Raw genomic sequence first — 15,636 nt, 5'->3', positions numbered from 1 at the left:
GCCCATACACAGCCTGGAGGTGTGTTGGATCATTGTCCTGCTGAAGATCAAATGATAATCCCACTAAGCGTAAACCAGATGGGATGGCATATCGCTGTGGTAGCCATGCTGGTTAAGTGTGCCTTGAATTCTAAATAAATCACAGACAGTGTCACCAGCAAAGCACCATCACACCTCCTCCTCCATGCTTCATGGTGGGAAATACACATGAGGAGATCATCCATTCACCTACTCTGCGTCTCACAAAGACATGGCAGTTGGAACCAAAAATCTTAAATTTGGACTCATCAGACCAAAGGACAGATTTCCACCGGTCTAATGTCCATTGCTCGTGTTTCTTGGCCCAAGCAAGTCTCTTCTTCTTATTGGTGTCCTTTAGTAGGGGTTTCTTTGCAGCGCTTAGACCATGAAGGCCTGATTCACGCTGTCTCCTCTGAACTGTTGATGTTGAACTCTGTGAAGCATTTATTTGGGCTGCAATCTGAGGTGCAGTTAACTCTAATGAACTTATCCTCTGCAGAAGAGGTAACTCTGGGTCTTCCTTTCCTGTGGCGGTCCTCATGAGAGCCAGTTTCATCATAGCGCTTGACGGTTAAACTTTTGAAGTTGTTGACATTTTCCATATTGACTGACTTTCATGTCTTAAAGTAATGATGAACTGACCTTCATGTCTTAAAGTAATGATGGACTGACCTTCATGTCTTAAAGTAATGATGGACTGACCTTCATGTCTTAAAGTAATGATGGACTGTCGTTTCTCTTTGCTTATTTGAGCTGTTCTTGCCATAATATGGACTTGGTATTTTACCAAAAAGGGCTATCTTCTGTATACCACCCCTACCTTGTCACAACACAACTGATTGGCTCAAACGCATTAAGGAAAGAAATTCCACAAATGAACTTTTAACAAGGCACACCTTTTTTATTTGAAATGCAGTCCAGGTGACTACTGTTAGGTTCTAATTTTTCAGAGTAAGTAACTCACGGACACTAGAGAAGCTTAACCAAGTTGAATTCTCCCCAAAGGGTCGTTACAGCTGTAATTCAGACACAGACATGGCTTCCCCCGTGGTGGTATTCAGACCCCACTTTGGGTGGAGTCTCCTCCTCATCTCTAAACATTGCGTCATTCTCGCTAAGCAGGGAACTAAGTCATATGAACCTTCAGCGGTTTCTTCCCTTGTCAGTACTGTCACGGTTGGTTTCCCTGCACTCAGTCCCTCCCAAGCTTCATTATGGCATCCCTCATGTCTCCTTTGTAACTAATGTTCCTATACTCTGAGTATAACAATGTTCAACGTTTACCCCAGGATCCAAGAGTGTGCAAAGCTGTCATCAAGGCAAAGGGCGGCTACTTTGAAGAATCTCAAATATAAAATATATTTTGATTTGTTTAACATTTCTTAATTTTGATGTCTTCATTATCATTCTACAAAGTAGAAAACAAAGGGAAAAACCCTGGAATGAGTAGGTTTGTCCAAACTTTTGACTGGTACTGTGTATCTGTTTTATTTCCTATCTTTTATTCATTCATACAGGTTCTCAGAAATTGAGTTTTTTTTCTGCTGTATGTTATATGTTGAAAATGAGATGTTATATTGTCTTTTTTCAGGATCACAGAGGCCTTTATCAAGGCGAACCCCCACATCCAGATTCAAGGTTCAGGGGGAAAGATGTTCACCATCTCCGCAGCAATAGACGACATGGAGGCCTACACTAAACTCACTGGTCCGTTCAACCCCATAGAAATATAAAGTGTACAATGGCTCTGGTCTGTTCTACTTACCCAGACAACCAGAGCTTTGAGAGTTTTATGCGTCAAGGCTGTCCAAACAGGCTGGGTTTGCCATACCTGTTTTTTTTGTGTGGTACATTCCTGTCCATACAATTACTGCTGGGTTTGGTTTGCATGATTACCTCTCATCTTCCCACGCTCCTTATCACCTTGTCTCTCCCTCTCACCTGTCTCTCTCCCTTTCTCCTCCCTTCCCCTGTAGACAATATGTTTGAGCAGATTCTGTACTCGTCGTCCTCTAAGCTGGCTGAGGCCAGAGAGATCCTTCAAAACATCACCTGCAGACGCCTCTACAAGTGTGTGGGACAGACCCAGACTGAGGTGCGCGTGGAGGTTTCACAGGTGTGTGTGTGCGTGTGCGTGTGTGTGTGTGTTTGGAGAGAGGATATCCTTCCAGGGCTTACTAGCAGAGCTTTCTACGAGATTCATATTATGTGCCTCTCATCCTCGTCTTCTCTTCCCCCAGAAAAAGCTCCTGGAGTGGGCAGGCTGTGTGGCGAGGTCCAGGCCTCGGAATGACCTTAAACATGTTACTCTGCAGCCAGAGGACTTTGTTGTCCATGTGAGTGTCCAGTCTTTTCACCTCAATCAGGGAACTGATTGAATACATTTTACCATAGCCCCCCCGCCTTCTCTATAGGTAACCCTTTGTTACCAGTTGCTCTGTTGAAAATAGGTATCTCTTTGCATGTCCATCTCTACCCCCTATCTTTCTCTCCATCAGATCATCAACATGGACTGGGGTATGAAGGAGAAGAACCCCATCAACAACATGCGTTTCTACTGTAAGAACGACCCAACCAAAGCTTACCAGATCAGCAAGGACCAGGTCACTACTTCAATGCACTTACGTATACCTATTTTAGAATTATCCAATCATTTTTGGAGCTTGGAAACATGATATAAGGCAATTGTTGTTCCTGTAGGTGTCCAAGCTGCTGCCAGAAAGGTTTGCTGAGCAGCTTATCAGGGTCTACTGTAAGAAGACTGATGAGAGGACCATGGAGGCAGCTAAGAAGAACTTTGCCCAGTGGTGTATGGATATGAACTTCTCCAAACCTCAGGTCAGGAGGCCTCGCTCTTTCCTTTATATATCATTTTATCTCAAGCTTTTAGCGTTTTTACATTGTGTGGGGAAGATGACAGTGCAAGGCCAAGCCAGCTAGCTATCACTATCTTACCTGCACCACACAGAGTATTTTTCCTATGTTTAAAATTGACACTGGTATCCCTGTGTGTTTGTGTTCACATTTGTTTAGGATGGAGATGTGATTACACCAGAGGTCACCTAGGACCAGGGGTTGGTGACCACCACCTCAAGAAAATGAGTCAGGCTTTCAGAAGAAGTCTCTTTACTCAGGGTTCTGTTCACTCTGATTCAGTTTTCCAGGGATTAGATCATGTAGTCTTTCTTTTATTTACTTTTGATGTTTTATTTCAAGCGTACATTTTAGGTTTGGTTATCTTAACGTTATGCTATTTCATGGTAAGAGAAGTGTAGGAGTATGTGAGTATACATACCTGTTCTCCCAGGCTATGCATGTTGACGTGCCACTATCACACATGGCTCTTTCAGATAGCCAAGCAACGACTTTTACATATTTATCCATCCTGGTGGAAGTTACTCTTTGGACAATCATGCTTTACCTTGTAATACTCCCAAAGCTGAATGGGAACTTATCCTTGGTGTTATATTGATCAACATGCAAACAAACAGGTAACCGTTGTTTGTGTTTCAGGGCATTGTCTTTCTTTTATGCATGGTTTCTACGCTGTTTTAGTTGTTATATACCCAGCTACCATAGTTAGCCTGGTCATGCATATCTACAGTATCTAGACTAAAGTAGGAGTTGGCTAAGCACATACAGATCAAAGATCAGGGTACAATGTAGCTTAATTATCTTCCGAAAAGACACCACTTTAACTGACAAACAATGTTAAGTTATCATATTATCTTTGTTTTCATCCATGTACCCTACTGAGGCAAGCAGCTATCTGTCTAGTGTTTGGTATCATTTGGGAGTCTCGTTATCTTCATTTAAACAACATGAACACAATGTTTACCCTAAAGTCTGCCTCGATGAGCCCACAGCTGTTGATCAGACAGACATGTTTGTTGATTTAAGTTATGCACTTTGTTTTAAATAAATAATATAATTTTGAATGAAAGACTAATGAGGTGGAGAGTCTCACTTTTTGAAGGGTTTTGTAATACAGAATGTAACCGGCCACATCTGCGAAATACAACCCTCTTCTCTGCCTGGCTATCTGAGTTCTGTTTCCTTAGAACTTTGTGTAGAAGACAGCTCTAGCATCCTGAATCCTCAATTTAACCATTATAGGGGTGAAGAGAAAACAAATCTCGGTTAACCCAGAACAAAAATCTTGCGTTATTTGATCAGCTGCGTGATTTAGTTCTGGGTCCATACCTATTAGAAATTGGGAGTTCCGGTTTGCGAAGTCTCCACCTCACAAAAGGAAACTCTCAGCCGTAAACCAGATGTAACCTGGATATAGACGTTCCATAAATCGGCATGCGAAAGTGAGTAGATTACCTTGAAAACAATGGTCAGGCATCTTGGACGCAGTTTCCAGTTATTATTCCTCAGTGGAATTACTGCTGATCCTTATACCAGAGACGGAAGAGGAAGCTGAGACATCCGACTCAATGTTTTCTGATCGGGGCGGGGCCACTCTGGTCTGCTTATTGCCCCTGACCCGCAGAGGTATCCCTGTGTGCTAACACTTACACAGACCGAGACCTTGGGGGGGGTCTATGGTAAACGGCTTGAGTCGTTCATCTTAGGTTATACTATGCATTCCATCCCGTTGTGAGAGGGTCAGTGCTGTCTGGGTTCCTTGGGACATTCCTACCCTAAACCTTAACCCCTAACCTTAACCCTTACCTTAACAATGCTGCTCGCTCAATAGGCCTATTTGGAAGTTGATAACTTGGTAGCCTACAGACAGAATAATCTTCTCTTTTCAGCAGGATCCATTTGCTTTCCAACCTGCAATTGTATTTGAAATATTGCGAAAGCCCTGTTGTAGCTGCATCACTGACAGATTTGCCACATGTTCCCAACTTGTAGGCATGCCTTGTGATTGGGCTACACACAATCCACAGCTATTTTTTTAAATAAGCTATTGATCCTCTCTGGCTAAATTACAGGCCTACTCCTGGTGTAGTAATCTGAATGATTTCATTTCTTTCTGAACAGACAGAAGTAATCTATCACTTAGGCAAATGTATTTTAATGTATCGGGTGCTGCACCAACTCAAGCACCCTTCCTGCGGGGCTATGATTCTATAAGGAAATAAATGATTAAGTGCAACTGCTGGAGAGATAAGAGTTGCAGGCTCGTTTCTATCAGAGCAGAGAGAGAGAGGGAGATTATAGAAACTGAATCTCCTAGTTCTCCCACCACAGCAATGGCCACTCCTTGGTCTATATAAAGTTGTGGCCAAAACTTTTGAGAATGACATAAATATACATTTTCATAAAGTCTGCTGCCTCAGTTTGTATGATGGCAATTTGCATGTACTCTAGAATGTTATGAAGAGTGATCAGATGAATTGCAATTAATTGCAAAGTCCCTCTTTGCCATGCAAATGAACTGAATTCCCCCCCCAAAATTCCACTGCATTTCAGCCCTGCCACAAAAGGACCAGCTGACATCATGTCAGTGATGCTCTCGTTAACACAGGTGTGAGTGTTGACGAGGACAAGGCTGGAGATCACTCTCTCATGCTGATTGAGTTTGAATAACAGACTGGAAGCTTCAAAAGGAGGCTGGTGCTTGGAATCATTGTTCTTCCTTTGTCAACTAGGGTTAACTGCAAGGAAACACGTGCCGTCATCATTGCTTTGCACAAAAAGGGCTTCACAGGCAAGGATATTGTTGCCAGTAAGATTGCACCTAAATCAACCATTTATCGGATCATCAGGAACTTCAAGGAGAGCGGTTCAATTGTTGTGAAGAAGGCGAAGGGCAGCAAAGAACCACTTCTCTCATGGAAAAACATCAGGGACAGACTGATATTCTGCAAAAGGTACAGGGATTGGACTGCTGAGAACTGAGGTAAAGTCATTTTCTCTGATGAATCTCCTTTCCGATTGTTTGGGGCATCCGGAAAAAAGCTTGTCTGGAGAAGACAAGGTGAGCGCTACCATCAGTCCTGTGTCATGCCAACAGTAAAGCATCCTGAGACCATTCATGTGTGGGGTTGTTTCTCAGCCAAGGGAGTGGGCTCACTCACAATTTTTCCTAAGAACACAGCCATGAATAAAGAATGATACCAACACATCCTCCGAGAGCAACTTCTCCCAACCATCCAGGAACAGTTTGGTGACGAACAATGCCTTTTCCAGCATGATGGAGCACCTTGCCATAAGGCATAAGTGATAACTAAGTGTCTCGGAGAACAAAACATCGATATTTTGGGTCCATGGCACGGAAACTCCCCAGACCTTAATCCCATTGAGAACTTGTGGTCAATGCTCAAGAGGCAAATCCTGGCAAATGGTTTCCGGAACGAATCAGTCCAAAACTGAGAGGTGCTGGATCCTGTGCTGGCAGGATCCTGTGCTGCTGGATCCTGTGCTGCTGGATCCTGTGCTGCTGGATCCTGTGCTGCTGGATCCTGTGCTGCTGGATCCTGTGCTGACAAGATCCTGTGCTGACAAGATCCTGTGCTGACAAGATCCTGTGCTGCTGGATCCTGTGCTGCTGGATCCTGTGCTGGCAGGATCCAGCAAAAATGAAGCACTGCTATCGGCTGCCTAGGCTAGTTCACCCCATGGTGAAACTAGCACTCCTATAGATCTGAAATAATTGGATGGTGAAACTTGCACTCCTGTAGATCTGAAATAATTGGATGGTGAAACTTGCACTCCTATAGATCTAAAATAATTGGATGGTGAAACTTGCCAGTCAATCAGAAATGCAAGTTGAAGCAATTTGGGAATTTTTGAAAGTGAGGACAATCCTTGTCCTGCAATGGAAAGAATGTATACTTGAAAAAATTGATTTAGAAAGAAATAGGCATTTTGAATTAAACGTAGAGTGGAGCTTAGGGGTCCATCTTACCTTCAAAAAATATTCAGCAGTCATAATGTTCCACTGTCAGGAGAGTCATGACAGTCCCCATCTGGTGGGTTCAACCTTGGAAGGATTCTGCAAGTTGCAACCCACCATAAAAATGACCACGGGATGTCCTGGTTGTGTATCATCATTGCGGTCCCCCTCTGGTGGTTTGCCCTAGCCTCCTCTCGGTACCGCTCCAGCCTGTCCCGCATCTGGAGAACGTACTGGACAATCCCTTGTCCTGAGGTAGCTACTGGGGAACCTTCCCAGCACTTCTTCAGCAGGTCCAGTGGTCCCTGCACTGGCCATCCATAGAGGAGTTCGAATGGTGAGAAACCTGTCGATGCCTGAGGCACCTCCCTGTAAGCAAAAAGCAGAAAGGGTAACCACTTATCCCAGTCTTTACCAGTGTCAGCCACAAACTTCCTCAGCATATTCTTGAGCGTTTGATTGAATCTCTCTACAAGCCCATCCGTTTGGGGATGGTAGGGAGTGGTCCTCAAGCCTTTAATGCCCAGCTGTCGGTGGAGTTGAACCATCAGTCGTGAAGTGAAGTTTGTGCCTTGGTCCGTCAGGATTTCATCTGGGATTCCTACACGAGAAAAGAGCTGAACAAGAGCACTGATTATTTTTGGAGTGGTTATGGAACGGAGTGGGAAGGCTTCTGGGAACCGGGTGGCATAGTCACAGATCACCAATATATACTGGTAACCTGCACTACTCTTTCCCACGGGTCCAACAATGTCCATTGCAATTCTCTTGAATGGGGTAGAGATAACTGGCAGTGAACATAGAGGAGCCCGGTCAGACCTACGGACAGCACTGGTTTTCTGTCACGTGGGGCATGTTTTGCAGTATGTTTGTACATCAGTATACATGGAGGGCCAAAAGAAACGGGAGCCTAGCCTAAGATAGGTCTTATGTTGCCCTAGATGGCCTGCCCATGGAACTGTATGTGCAAGGTTGAGAACAAGTGGTCTACATGTAGATGGCACCACTAACTTCCTGCTATCTGCTTCTGACCCAAGGTAGAGTATGTGGTTGTCTACTGTGTATATTCCCCCACATGAAGATTGGCTGTCCCCAGCTAAGGCCTTATCAAATAAACCTTTCAAGGTTGCATCAGACTTCTGCAGTGTAGCAAAATTTTGTGGAACTTCCCATTGCACTTCTAACCCAGACACATCAGCAACAGGTACAGGGGTTCCCACAAACTTCTCAAGACGCCGCTGGCGGCGTGACTTTCTGGGCCCTTTGGTTCCCCCCTCACACAGACTATCACACAAGTCAGGCAGAGGTTGTAAACCAGCTTTGGCCTGTGCACGAGTGACAACTGAACATGACACCTGAACATCAGACTGGCAAACTGACTGCTCATATAGCTGACCCCCCACACTTCCCAACAGATCAGAGAGTACAGGCACATCCCTCCCCAAAATCATCTCAAAAGGTAGCTTCTCCATTACCCCAACTTTGAGGAGGTATTTCTGACCCTGAATCTCCACTGTGAGTTCAGCTGTGGGCTGCTGTGACTGGTCACCATGGACACATTGGATCAGTGTCTGGTGACCGTAATCAATGTCATTAACAGGTACATTACATTTTCTGATCAACGACAGGGAACTGCCGGTGTCAATCATTGCAGTAAGACTTTTACCATTCACTTTTACAGGTACCAAGACTGACCCTTCCCCAGTCTGTCTATTCTGAACACCATCCCCCTCTCTGGGCACATAACAGTAACCTGAGAGCTTGGATTTACGTAGCGGACACATTGAAGCCTTGTGCCCCTGCTGTCGGCAGTAAAAACAGGTCAGACCCCTCCCATCAGAGCGAACTGCATAATCCCTTACCTCCCTCCTCCCAGACACATAACCCCCAGAGTTACCTCCACCATCTCGGGTATCTCTGATGTCCCTTGTGTCTCGGAGACTCCTTGGAGCGGGTGCTGCAGGTCGTGGTGGGCCCCCTTTACGTGCATTATGGTACTGCAGCGCAAGCTTGGCCGCCATAAGCCCGTCCTTGGGCTCGTGCTCTCGAACCCAGGTTCGAATGTCGTGTGGTAGAACTTGTAGAAGTTGCTCGAGGATGATGACCTCACCGATCTCGTCCTGTGTCTTCTCCTCTGGTTGAACCCATCATCGGTAGAGACCCTTGAGGCGGTGGTACGTCTCTGTCGGTGACTCACCCGATGGCGTCGATGCAGCTCTAAAGCGTTGACGGTAGGTCTCCGAGGAGATGTCGAACTTCACCAGCAGCGCTTCCTTCAAGCCCTTGTAGACGTTGGACAGCCCCTCATCCATTGCTGTGTAAGCCTCTAAGGCCTTGCCCGTGAGCAATGGGACAAGCCTGCAGGCCCACTCTACCTCCGGCCACTGCCACGTCTTGGCCATTCGCTCAAACCTCAGCAAGTAGTTTTCAATGTCCTCCCCCTGCTGGTATGAGGGCATCTTTGGCTCCTTCCTCAGGAATGCTGGAAGATGAACGTTAACCTCTCTAGGCTAGGCGGGACGAATTCGTCCCACCTACGTAACAGCCACGGCTATCCTGTGGCGCGATTTTCAAAACCTTAAAAATCCTATTACTTCAATTTCTCAAACATATGACTATTTTACAGCCATTTAAAGATAAGACTCTCGTTAATCTAACCACACTGTCCGATTTCAAAAAGGCTTTACAACGAAAGCAAAACATTAGATTATGTCAGCAGAGTACCAAGCCAGAAATAATCAGACACCCATTTTTCAAGCCAGCATATAATGTCACCAAAACCCAGAAGACAGCTAAATGCAGCACTCACCTTTGATGATCTTCATCAGATGACAACCCTAGGACATTATGTTATACAATACATGCATGTTTTGTTCAATCAAGTTCATATTTATATCAAAAACCAGCTTTTTACATTAGCATGTGACGTTCAGAACTAGCATACCCCCCGCAAACTTCCGGGGAATTCGCTAACATTTTACTAAATTACTCACGATAAACGTTCACAAAAAGCATAACAATTATTTTAAGAATTATAGATACAGACCTCCTCTATGCACTCGATATGTCCGATTTTAAAATAGCTTTTTGGTGAAAGCACATTTTGCAATATTCTAAGTACATAGCCCAGGCATCACGGGCTCGCTATTTAGACACCCGGCAAGTTTAGCACTCACCATAATCATATTTACTATTATAAAAATTTCATTACCTTTTGTTGTCTTCGTCAGAATACACACCCAGGACAGCTACTTCAATAACAAATGTTGGTTTGGTCCAAAATAATCCATCGTTATATCCGAATAGCGGCGTTTTGTTCGTGCGTTCCAGACGCTATCCGAAATAGTAAAGAAGTGTCACGCGCTTGGCGCAATTCGTGACAATAAAATTCTAAGTATTCCATTACCGTACTTCGAAGCATGTCAACCGCTGTTTAAAATCAATTTTTACGACATTTTTCTCGTAGAAAAGCGATAATATTCCGACAGGGAATCTCCTTTTCGGCAAACAGAGGAAAAAATCCCAAAGGCGGGGGCGGTCGGGGTCACGCGCATAAGCTAGTGTCTCTTGATGGGCCACTTGAGAAAGGCGATAATGTGTTTCAGCCTGGGGCTGGAATGACGACATTCTGTTTTTTCCCGGGCTCTGAGCGCCTATGGACGACGTGGGAAGTGTCACGTTAGAGCAGAGATCCTTAGTAAATGATAGAGATGGAAAAGAAGTTCAACAAATGGTCAGACAGGCCACTTCCTGTAAAGGAATCTCTCAGGTTTTGACCTGCCATTTGAGTTCTGTTATACTCACAGACACCATTCAAACAGTTTAAGAAACTTTGGAGTGTTTTCTATCCAAAGCCAATAATTATATGCATATTCTAGTTACTGGGCAGGAGTAGTAACCAGATTAAATCTGGTGCTGGGGCTGGCCTCATTACTGCTTGGGGATCCTGCTGTGGAGTTGAAGTCCCTGCTGCGTCGAGCCTTTGTCGTCCTGGTGTTGGCAGACCCAATCTTGGGCTCTCACTGACGAGTTCCGCTTGGTGAGGAGCTGTGAGGATAGATTGGCGTAGGCCCCGAAACTCCTGCTTGAGGTCTTCGTCCCTCTTCTCAACCGGTAGTTCAAACAGTTCTGGTTGTGTTTGGCCCCTTGGTCGGGCTCCTAGTTTCTCATAATTAACCTCTTCACCAGAAGATTCCATGGTATTCCACCCAGTTTCAACTTCAATGACCTTTTATGACAGTTGATGCTGCTGCTGTGAACGCAATCCTGTACGCATTCCTTTACCTCTCTTGTTGGAATTCACTGATTTGCGGTGCGCCATCCCACTGCTGCCACCATATGTCACGTAGAGTAGGCCAGAAGGCTAAACTGGAAAACCTAACCTCTATAAAAAATAAAAAGATGGCGGAGCCGCAAAAGTTCTTCTGTGCAAAGGTGTTTATTTACATAGTGATTCCGGAACAAAACAACAGTACTGCCATCAAACATATACCTTATGGGACAGCTTAAAAACAAAGCTGCCCCACCCACAGCTCAATCCAAAATGCCTCCCCATGAACTGAAAGAGAGGCTCCTTTTGTAGGGGTAGCCCCTCCCCTCAGAACAATTAACACTAATTAATTAAGCAATTACCTATTCAACATACAGTTTCCATTTATCTAAACATACCAAAATATATACATTGCAACACGTTTATGAAACAACATCACAATATAACATTTACAAAATTACATCACTACTGACAGTGTCTTCCAATATGCCCGTTTACATTAATGAGCCATTCCGGACAGGCACTACAAAGTAAGCCCAATTCCCTTAGCTCGGGTCCTTATCCAGCATACCTGGAAGCTACAGAGATGGAGAGAGAGAGGAACAGAACAAACAACCGCGCTCATCCATAACATCGATAAGTATACTAAATATTGCTTATATTAAATATGAACACCTGTCTTTATTTCTTTATACCCTAACTGGTTACTGAAGTAAGTGTGAAATGTATGTACTAAGATAGAGACGTTAACCTCTATGGGCTAGGTGGGACGTATCAGGTCAAACACTATTTTTACAGAAGTTTACTAAGGGTTGGTAACAGGCTGATTGGTCGGCTATTTTAGCCAGTAAAGGGGGCTTTACTATTCTTAGGAAGCGGAAGGACTTTAACTTCCCTCCAGGCCTAAGGGCACACACTTTCTAGTAGGCTTAAATTGAAGATGTGGCAACATCATCCGCTGTTATCCACAGTAATCTTCCATCCAAGTTGTCAGACCTCAGTGGCTTGTCATTGTTGATAGACAACAATAATTTGTTCACCTCTTCCACACTCACTTTAAGGAATTCAAAAGTATAATTCTTGTCTTTCATAATTTGTCACATATACTTGGATGTGTAGTGTCAGCGTTTGTTGCTGGCATGTCACCCCTAAGTTTGTTCATCTTGCCAATGAAAAATAAATGAAAGTAGTTGTCAATATCAGTGGGTTTTGTGATAAATTAGTCATCTGATTCAATGAATGATGGAGCCGAGTAGGCATTGTTATCCTAAAGGGACATAGTCATGGTAGCCAAAATAATGGCCTGCCCAGCATGTTTGTTGCTTAATTAACTCAGAAACCACACCTGTGTGGAAGCACCTGCTTTAACCTCTCTAGGGTAGGTGGCACCAAATCGTCCCACCTACGCAACAGCCAGTCTAATCCCGTGGCGCGATATTCAAATACCTTAAAAATGCTATTACTTCAATTTCTCAAACATATAACTATTTTACACCATTTTAAAGACAGGACTCTCCTTTATCTAACCACACTGTCCGATTTCAAAAAGGCTTTACAACGAAAGAAAAACATTAGATTATGTTTGCAGAGTACCCAGCCAGAAATAATCAGACACCCATTTTTCAAGCTAGCATATAATGTCACATAAACCCAAACCACAGCTAAATGCAGCACTAACCTTTGATGATCTTCATCAGATGACAACCCTAGGACATTATGTTATACAATACATGCATGTTTTGTTCAATCAAGTTCATATTTATATCAAAAAACAGCTTTTTTACATTAGCATGTGACGTTCAGAACTAGCATACCCCCCGCAAACTTCCGGGGAATTTACTAACAATTTACTAAATTACTCACGATAAACGTTCACAAAAAGCATAACAATTATTTTAAGAATTATAGATACAGAACTCCTCTATGCACTCGATATGTCCGATTTTAAAATAGCTTTTTGGTGAAAGCACATTTTGCAATATTCTAAGTACATAGCCCAGCCATCACGGGCTAGCTATTTAGACACCCAGCAAGTTTAGCCTTCACCAAAATCAGATTTACTATAACAAAAATGTTATTACCTTTCCTGTTCTTCGTCAGAATGCACTCCCAGGACTTCTACTTCAATGACAAATGTTGGTTTGGTCCCAAATAATCCATCGTTATATCCAAACAGCGGCGTTTTGTTCGTGCGTTCAAGACACTATCCGAAATGGTAAATCAGGGTTACGAGCATGGCGCATTTCGTGACAAAAAAATTCTAAATATTCCATTACCGTACTTCGAAGCATGTCAACCGCTGTTTAAAATCAATTTTTATGCAATTTATCTCGTAAAAAAGCGATAATATTCCGACCGGGAATCTGCGTTTCGGTAAACAGAGGAAAAAAAAGAAAGATGGGGGCGACCAGTGCACGCCCCTAAGCCCACTGTCCCCTGATCGGCCACTTGACAAAGGCGATAATGTGTTTCAGCCTGGGGCTGGAATGACGACATTCAGCTTTTTCCCGGGCTCTGAGAGCCTATGGGAGCCGTGGGAAGTGTCACGTTACCGCAGAGATCCTTTGTTTTGGAAAGAGATGTCAAAGAAAGCCAATAAATGGTCAGACAGGCCACTTCCTGTAAAGGAATCTCTCAGGTTTTTGCCTGCCATATGAGTTCTGTTATACTCACAGACACCATTCAAACAGTTTTAGAAACTTTAGGGTGTTTTCTATCCATATCTAATAAGTATATGCATATTCTAGTTACTGGGTAGGAGTAGTAACCAGATTAAATCGGGTACGTTTTTTATCCGGCGGTGTAAATACTGCCCCCTAGCCCTAAGAGGTTAAATACACTTTACTCGAGTTTCCATAACTTTGTACGTTTTTTTAAGTTAAGAACAAATTCTTATTTACAATGACTGCCTACCCCCGGCCAAACCCAGACGACTCTGGGCCAATTGCCCGACGCCCTATGGGACTCCCAATCACGTCCGGTTGTGATACAACCTGGAATCGAACCAGGGTCTGTAGTGACGCCTCTAGCACTGAGATGTAGTGCATTAGACTGCTGCGCCACTCGGGAGCCCTACAGTACCAGTCAAAAGTTTGGACACACCAACTCATTCAAGGGTTTTTTACTATTTCTACATTGTAGAATAATAGTGAAGACATCAAAACTATGAAATAACACATATGGAATCATGTAGTAACCAAACAATGGTAAAACAAATCAAAATATATTTTAGATTCTTCAAAGTAGTCACCATTTGCCTTGATAATAGCGTTGCACACGTTTGGCATTCTCTCAACCAGCTTCACCTGGAATGCATTTCCAACTATCTTGAAGAAGTTCCCACATATGCTGAGCACTTGTTAGCTGCTTTTCCATCACTCTGTGGTCCAACTCATCCCAAACCATCTCAATTGGGTTGAGGTCGGGTGATTGTGGAGGCCAGGTCATCTGATACAGCACTCCATCACTCTCCTTCTTGGTCAAATAGCCCATACACAGCCTGGAGGTGTGTTGGATCATTGTCCTGCTGAAGATCAAATGATAATCCCACTAAGCGTAAACCAGATGGGATGGCATATCGCTGTGGTAGCCATGCTGGTTAAGTGTGCCTTGAATTCTAAATAAATCACAGACAGTGTCACCAGCAAAGCACCATCACACCTCCTCCTCCATGCTTCATGGTGGGAAATACACATGAGGAGATCATCCATTCACCTACTCTGCGTCTCACAAAGACATGGCAGTTGGAACCAAAAATCTTAAATTTGGACTCATCAGACCAAAGGACAGATTTCCACCGGTCTAATGTCCATTGCTCGTGTTTCTTGGCCCAAGCAAGTCTCTTCTTCTTATTGGTGTCCTTTAGTAGGGGTTTCTTTGCAGCGCTTAGACCATGAAGGCCTGATTCACGCTGTCTCCTCTGAACTGTTGATGTTGAACTCTGTGAAGCATTTATTTGGGCTGCAATCTGAGGTGCAGTTAACTCTAATGAACTTATCCTCTGCAGAAGAGGTAACTCTGGGTCTTCCTTTCCTGTGGCGGTCCTCATGAGAGCCAGTTTCATCATAGCGCTTGACGGTTAAACTTTTGAAGTTGTTGACATTTTCCATATTGACTGACTTTCATGTCTTAAAGTAATGATGAACTGACCTTCATGTCTTAAAGTAATGATGGACTGACCTTCATGTCTTAACCTGTTAGGGCTAGGGGGCAGCATTGACACGGCTGGATAAAAAACATACCCGATTTAATCTGGTTACCACTCCTACTCAGTAACTAGAATATGCATATACTTATTACATATGGATAGAAAACACCCTAAATTTTCTAAAACTGTTTGAATGGTGTCTGTGAGTATAACAGAACTCAAATGGCAGGTCAAAACCTGAGAGATTCCTTTACAGGAAGTGGCCTGTCTGACCATTTCTGGAACTTCTTTGCCATCTCTATCATTTACTAAGGATCTCTGCTCTAACGTGACACTTCCCACGTC

The 15,636-nt window shown here is 43.8% G+C and overlaps 1 protein-coding gene across 1 annotated transcript; it reads left to right on the top strand.

The window, feature by feature from the left end:
* Positions 1 to 1,541: 1,541 nt before the first annotated feature.
* On the top strand, positions 1,542 to 3,970 carry LOC145876429 (deoxynucleoside triphosphate triphosphohydrolase SAMHD1-like). The gene is made up of 6 exons (XM_082972201.1): positions 1,542 to 1,728; positions 1,998 to 2,137; positions 2,262 to 2,357; positions 2,520 to 2,624; positions 2,722 to 2,859; positions 3,055 to 3,970. Exons 1-6 carry the CDS (start codon positions 1,674 to 1,676, stop codon positions 3,085 to 3,087), a joined length of 567 nt encoding a protein of 188 aa, XP_082828327.1. The 5' UTR covers positions 1,542 to 1,673; the 3' UTR covers positions 3,088 to 3,970.
* Positions 3,971 to 15,636: the final 11,666 nt, after the last annotated feature.

The sequence above is a fragment of the Salmo salar genome, unplaced genomic scaffold, assembly GCF_965601325.2.
Source record: "Salmo salar unplaced genomic scaffold, fSalSal1 ptg000588l, whole genome shotgun sequence".
NCBI lineage: Eukaryota > Metazoa > Chordata > Actinopteri > Salmoniformes > Salmonidae > Salmo > Salmo salar.
Note: the sequence above shows the minus strand (reverse complement) of the source record. Positions and strands in the feature narration are given on the sequence as shown.

What these genes read in the sequence shown, in the direction of transcription:
- LOC145876429 (XM_082972201.1), top strand. Translation starts at nt 1,674, where the DNA reads ATGTTCACCATCTCCGCAGCAATAGACGACATGGAGGCCTACACTAAA. An exon ending in GGCCTACACTAAACTCACTG is followed by an intron (nt 1,729 to 1,997) that starts GTCCGTTCAACC and finishes CTTCCCCTGTAG; the next exon opens with ACAATATGTTTGAGCAGATT. An exon ending in ACCAGATCAGCAAGGACCAG is followed by an intron (nt 2,625 to 2,721) that starts GTCACTACTTCA and finishes TTGTTCCTGTAG; the next exon opens with GTGTCCAAGCTGCTGCCAGA.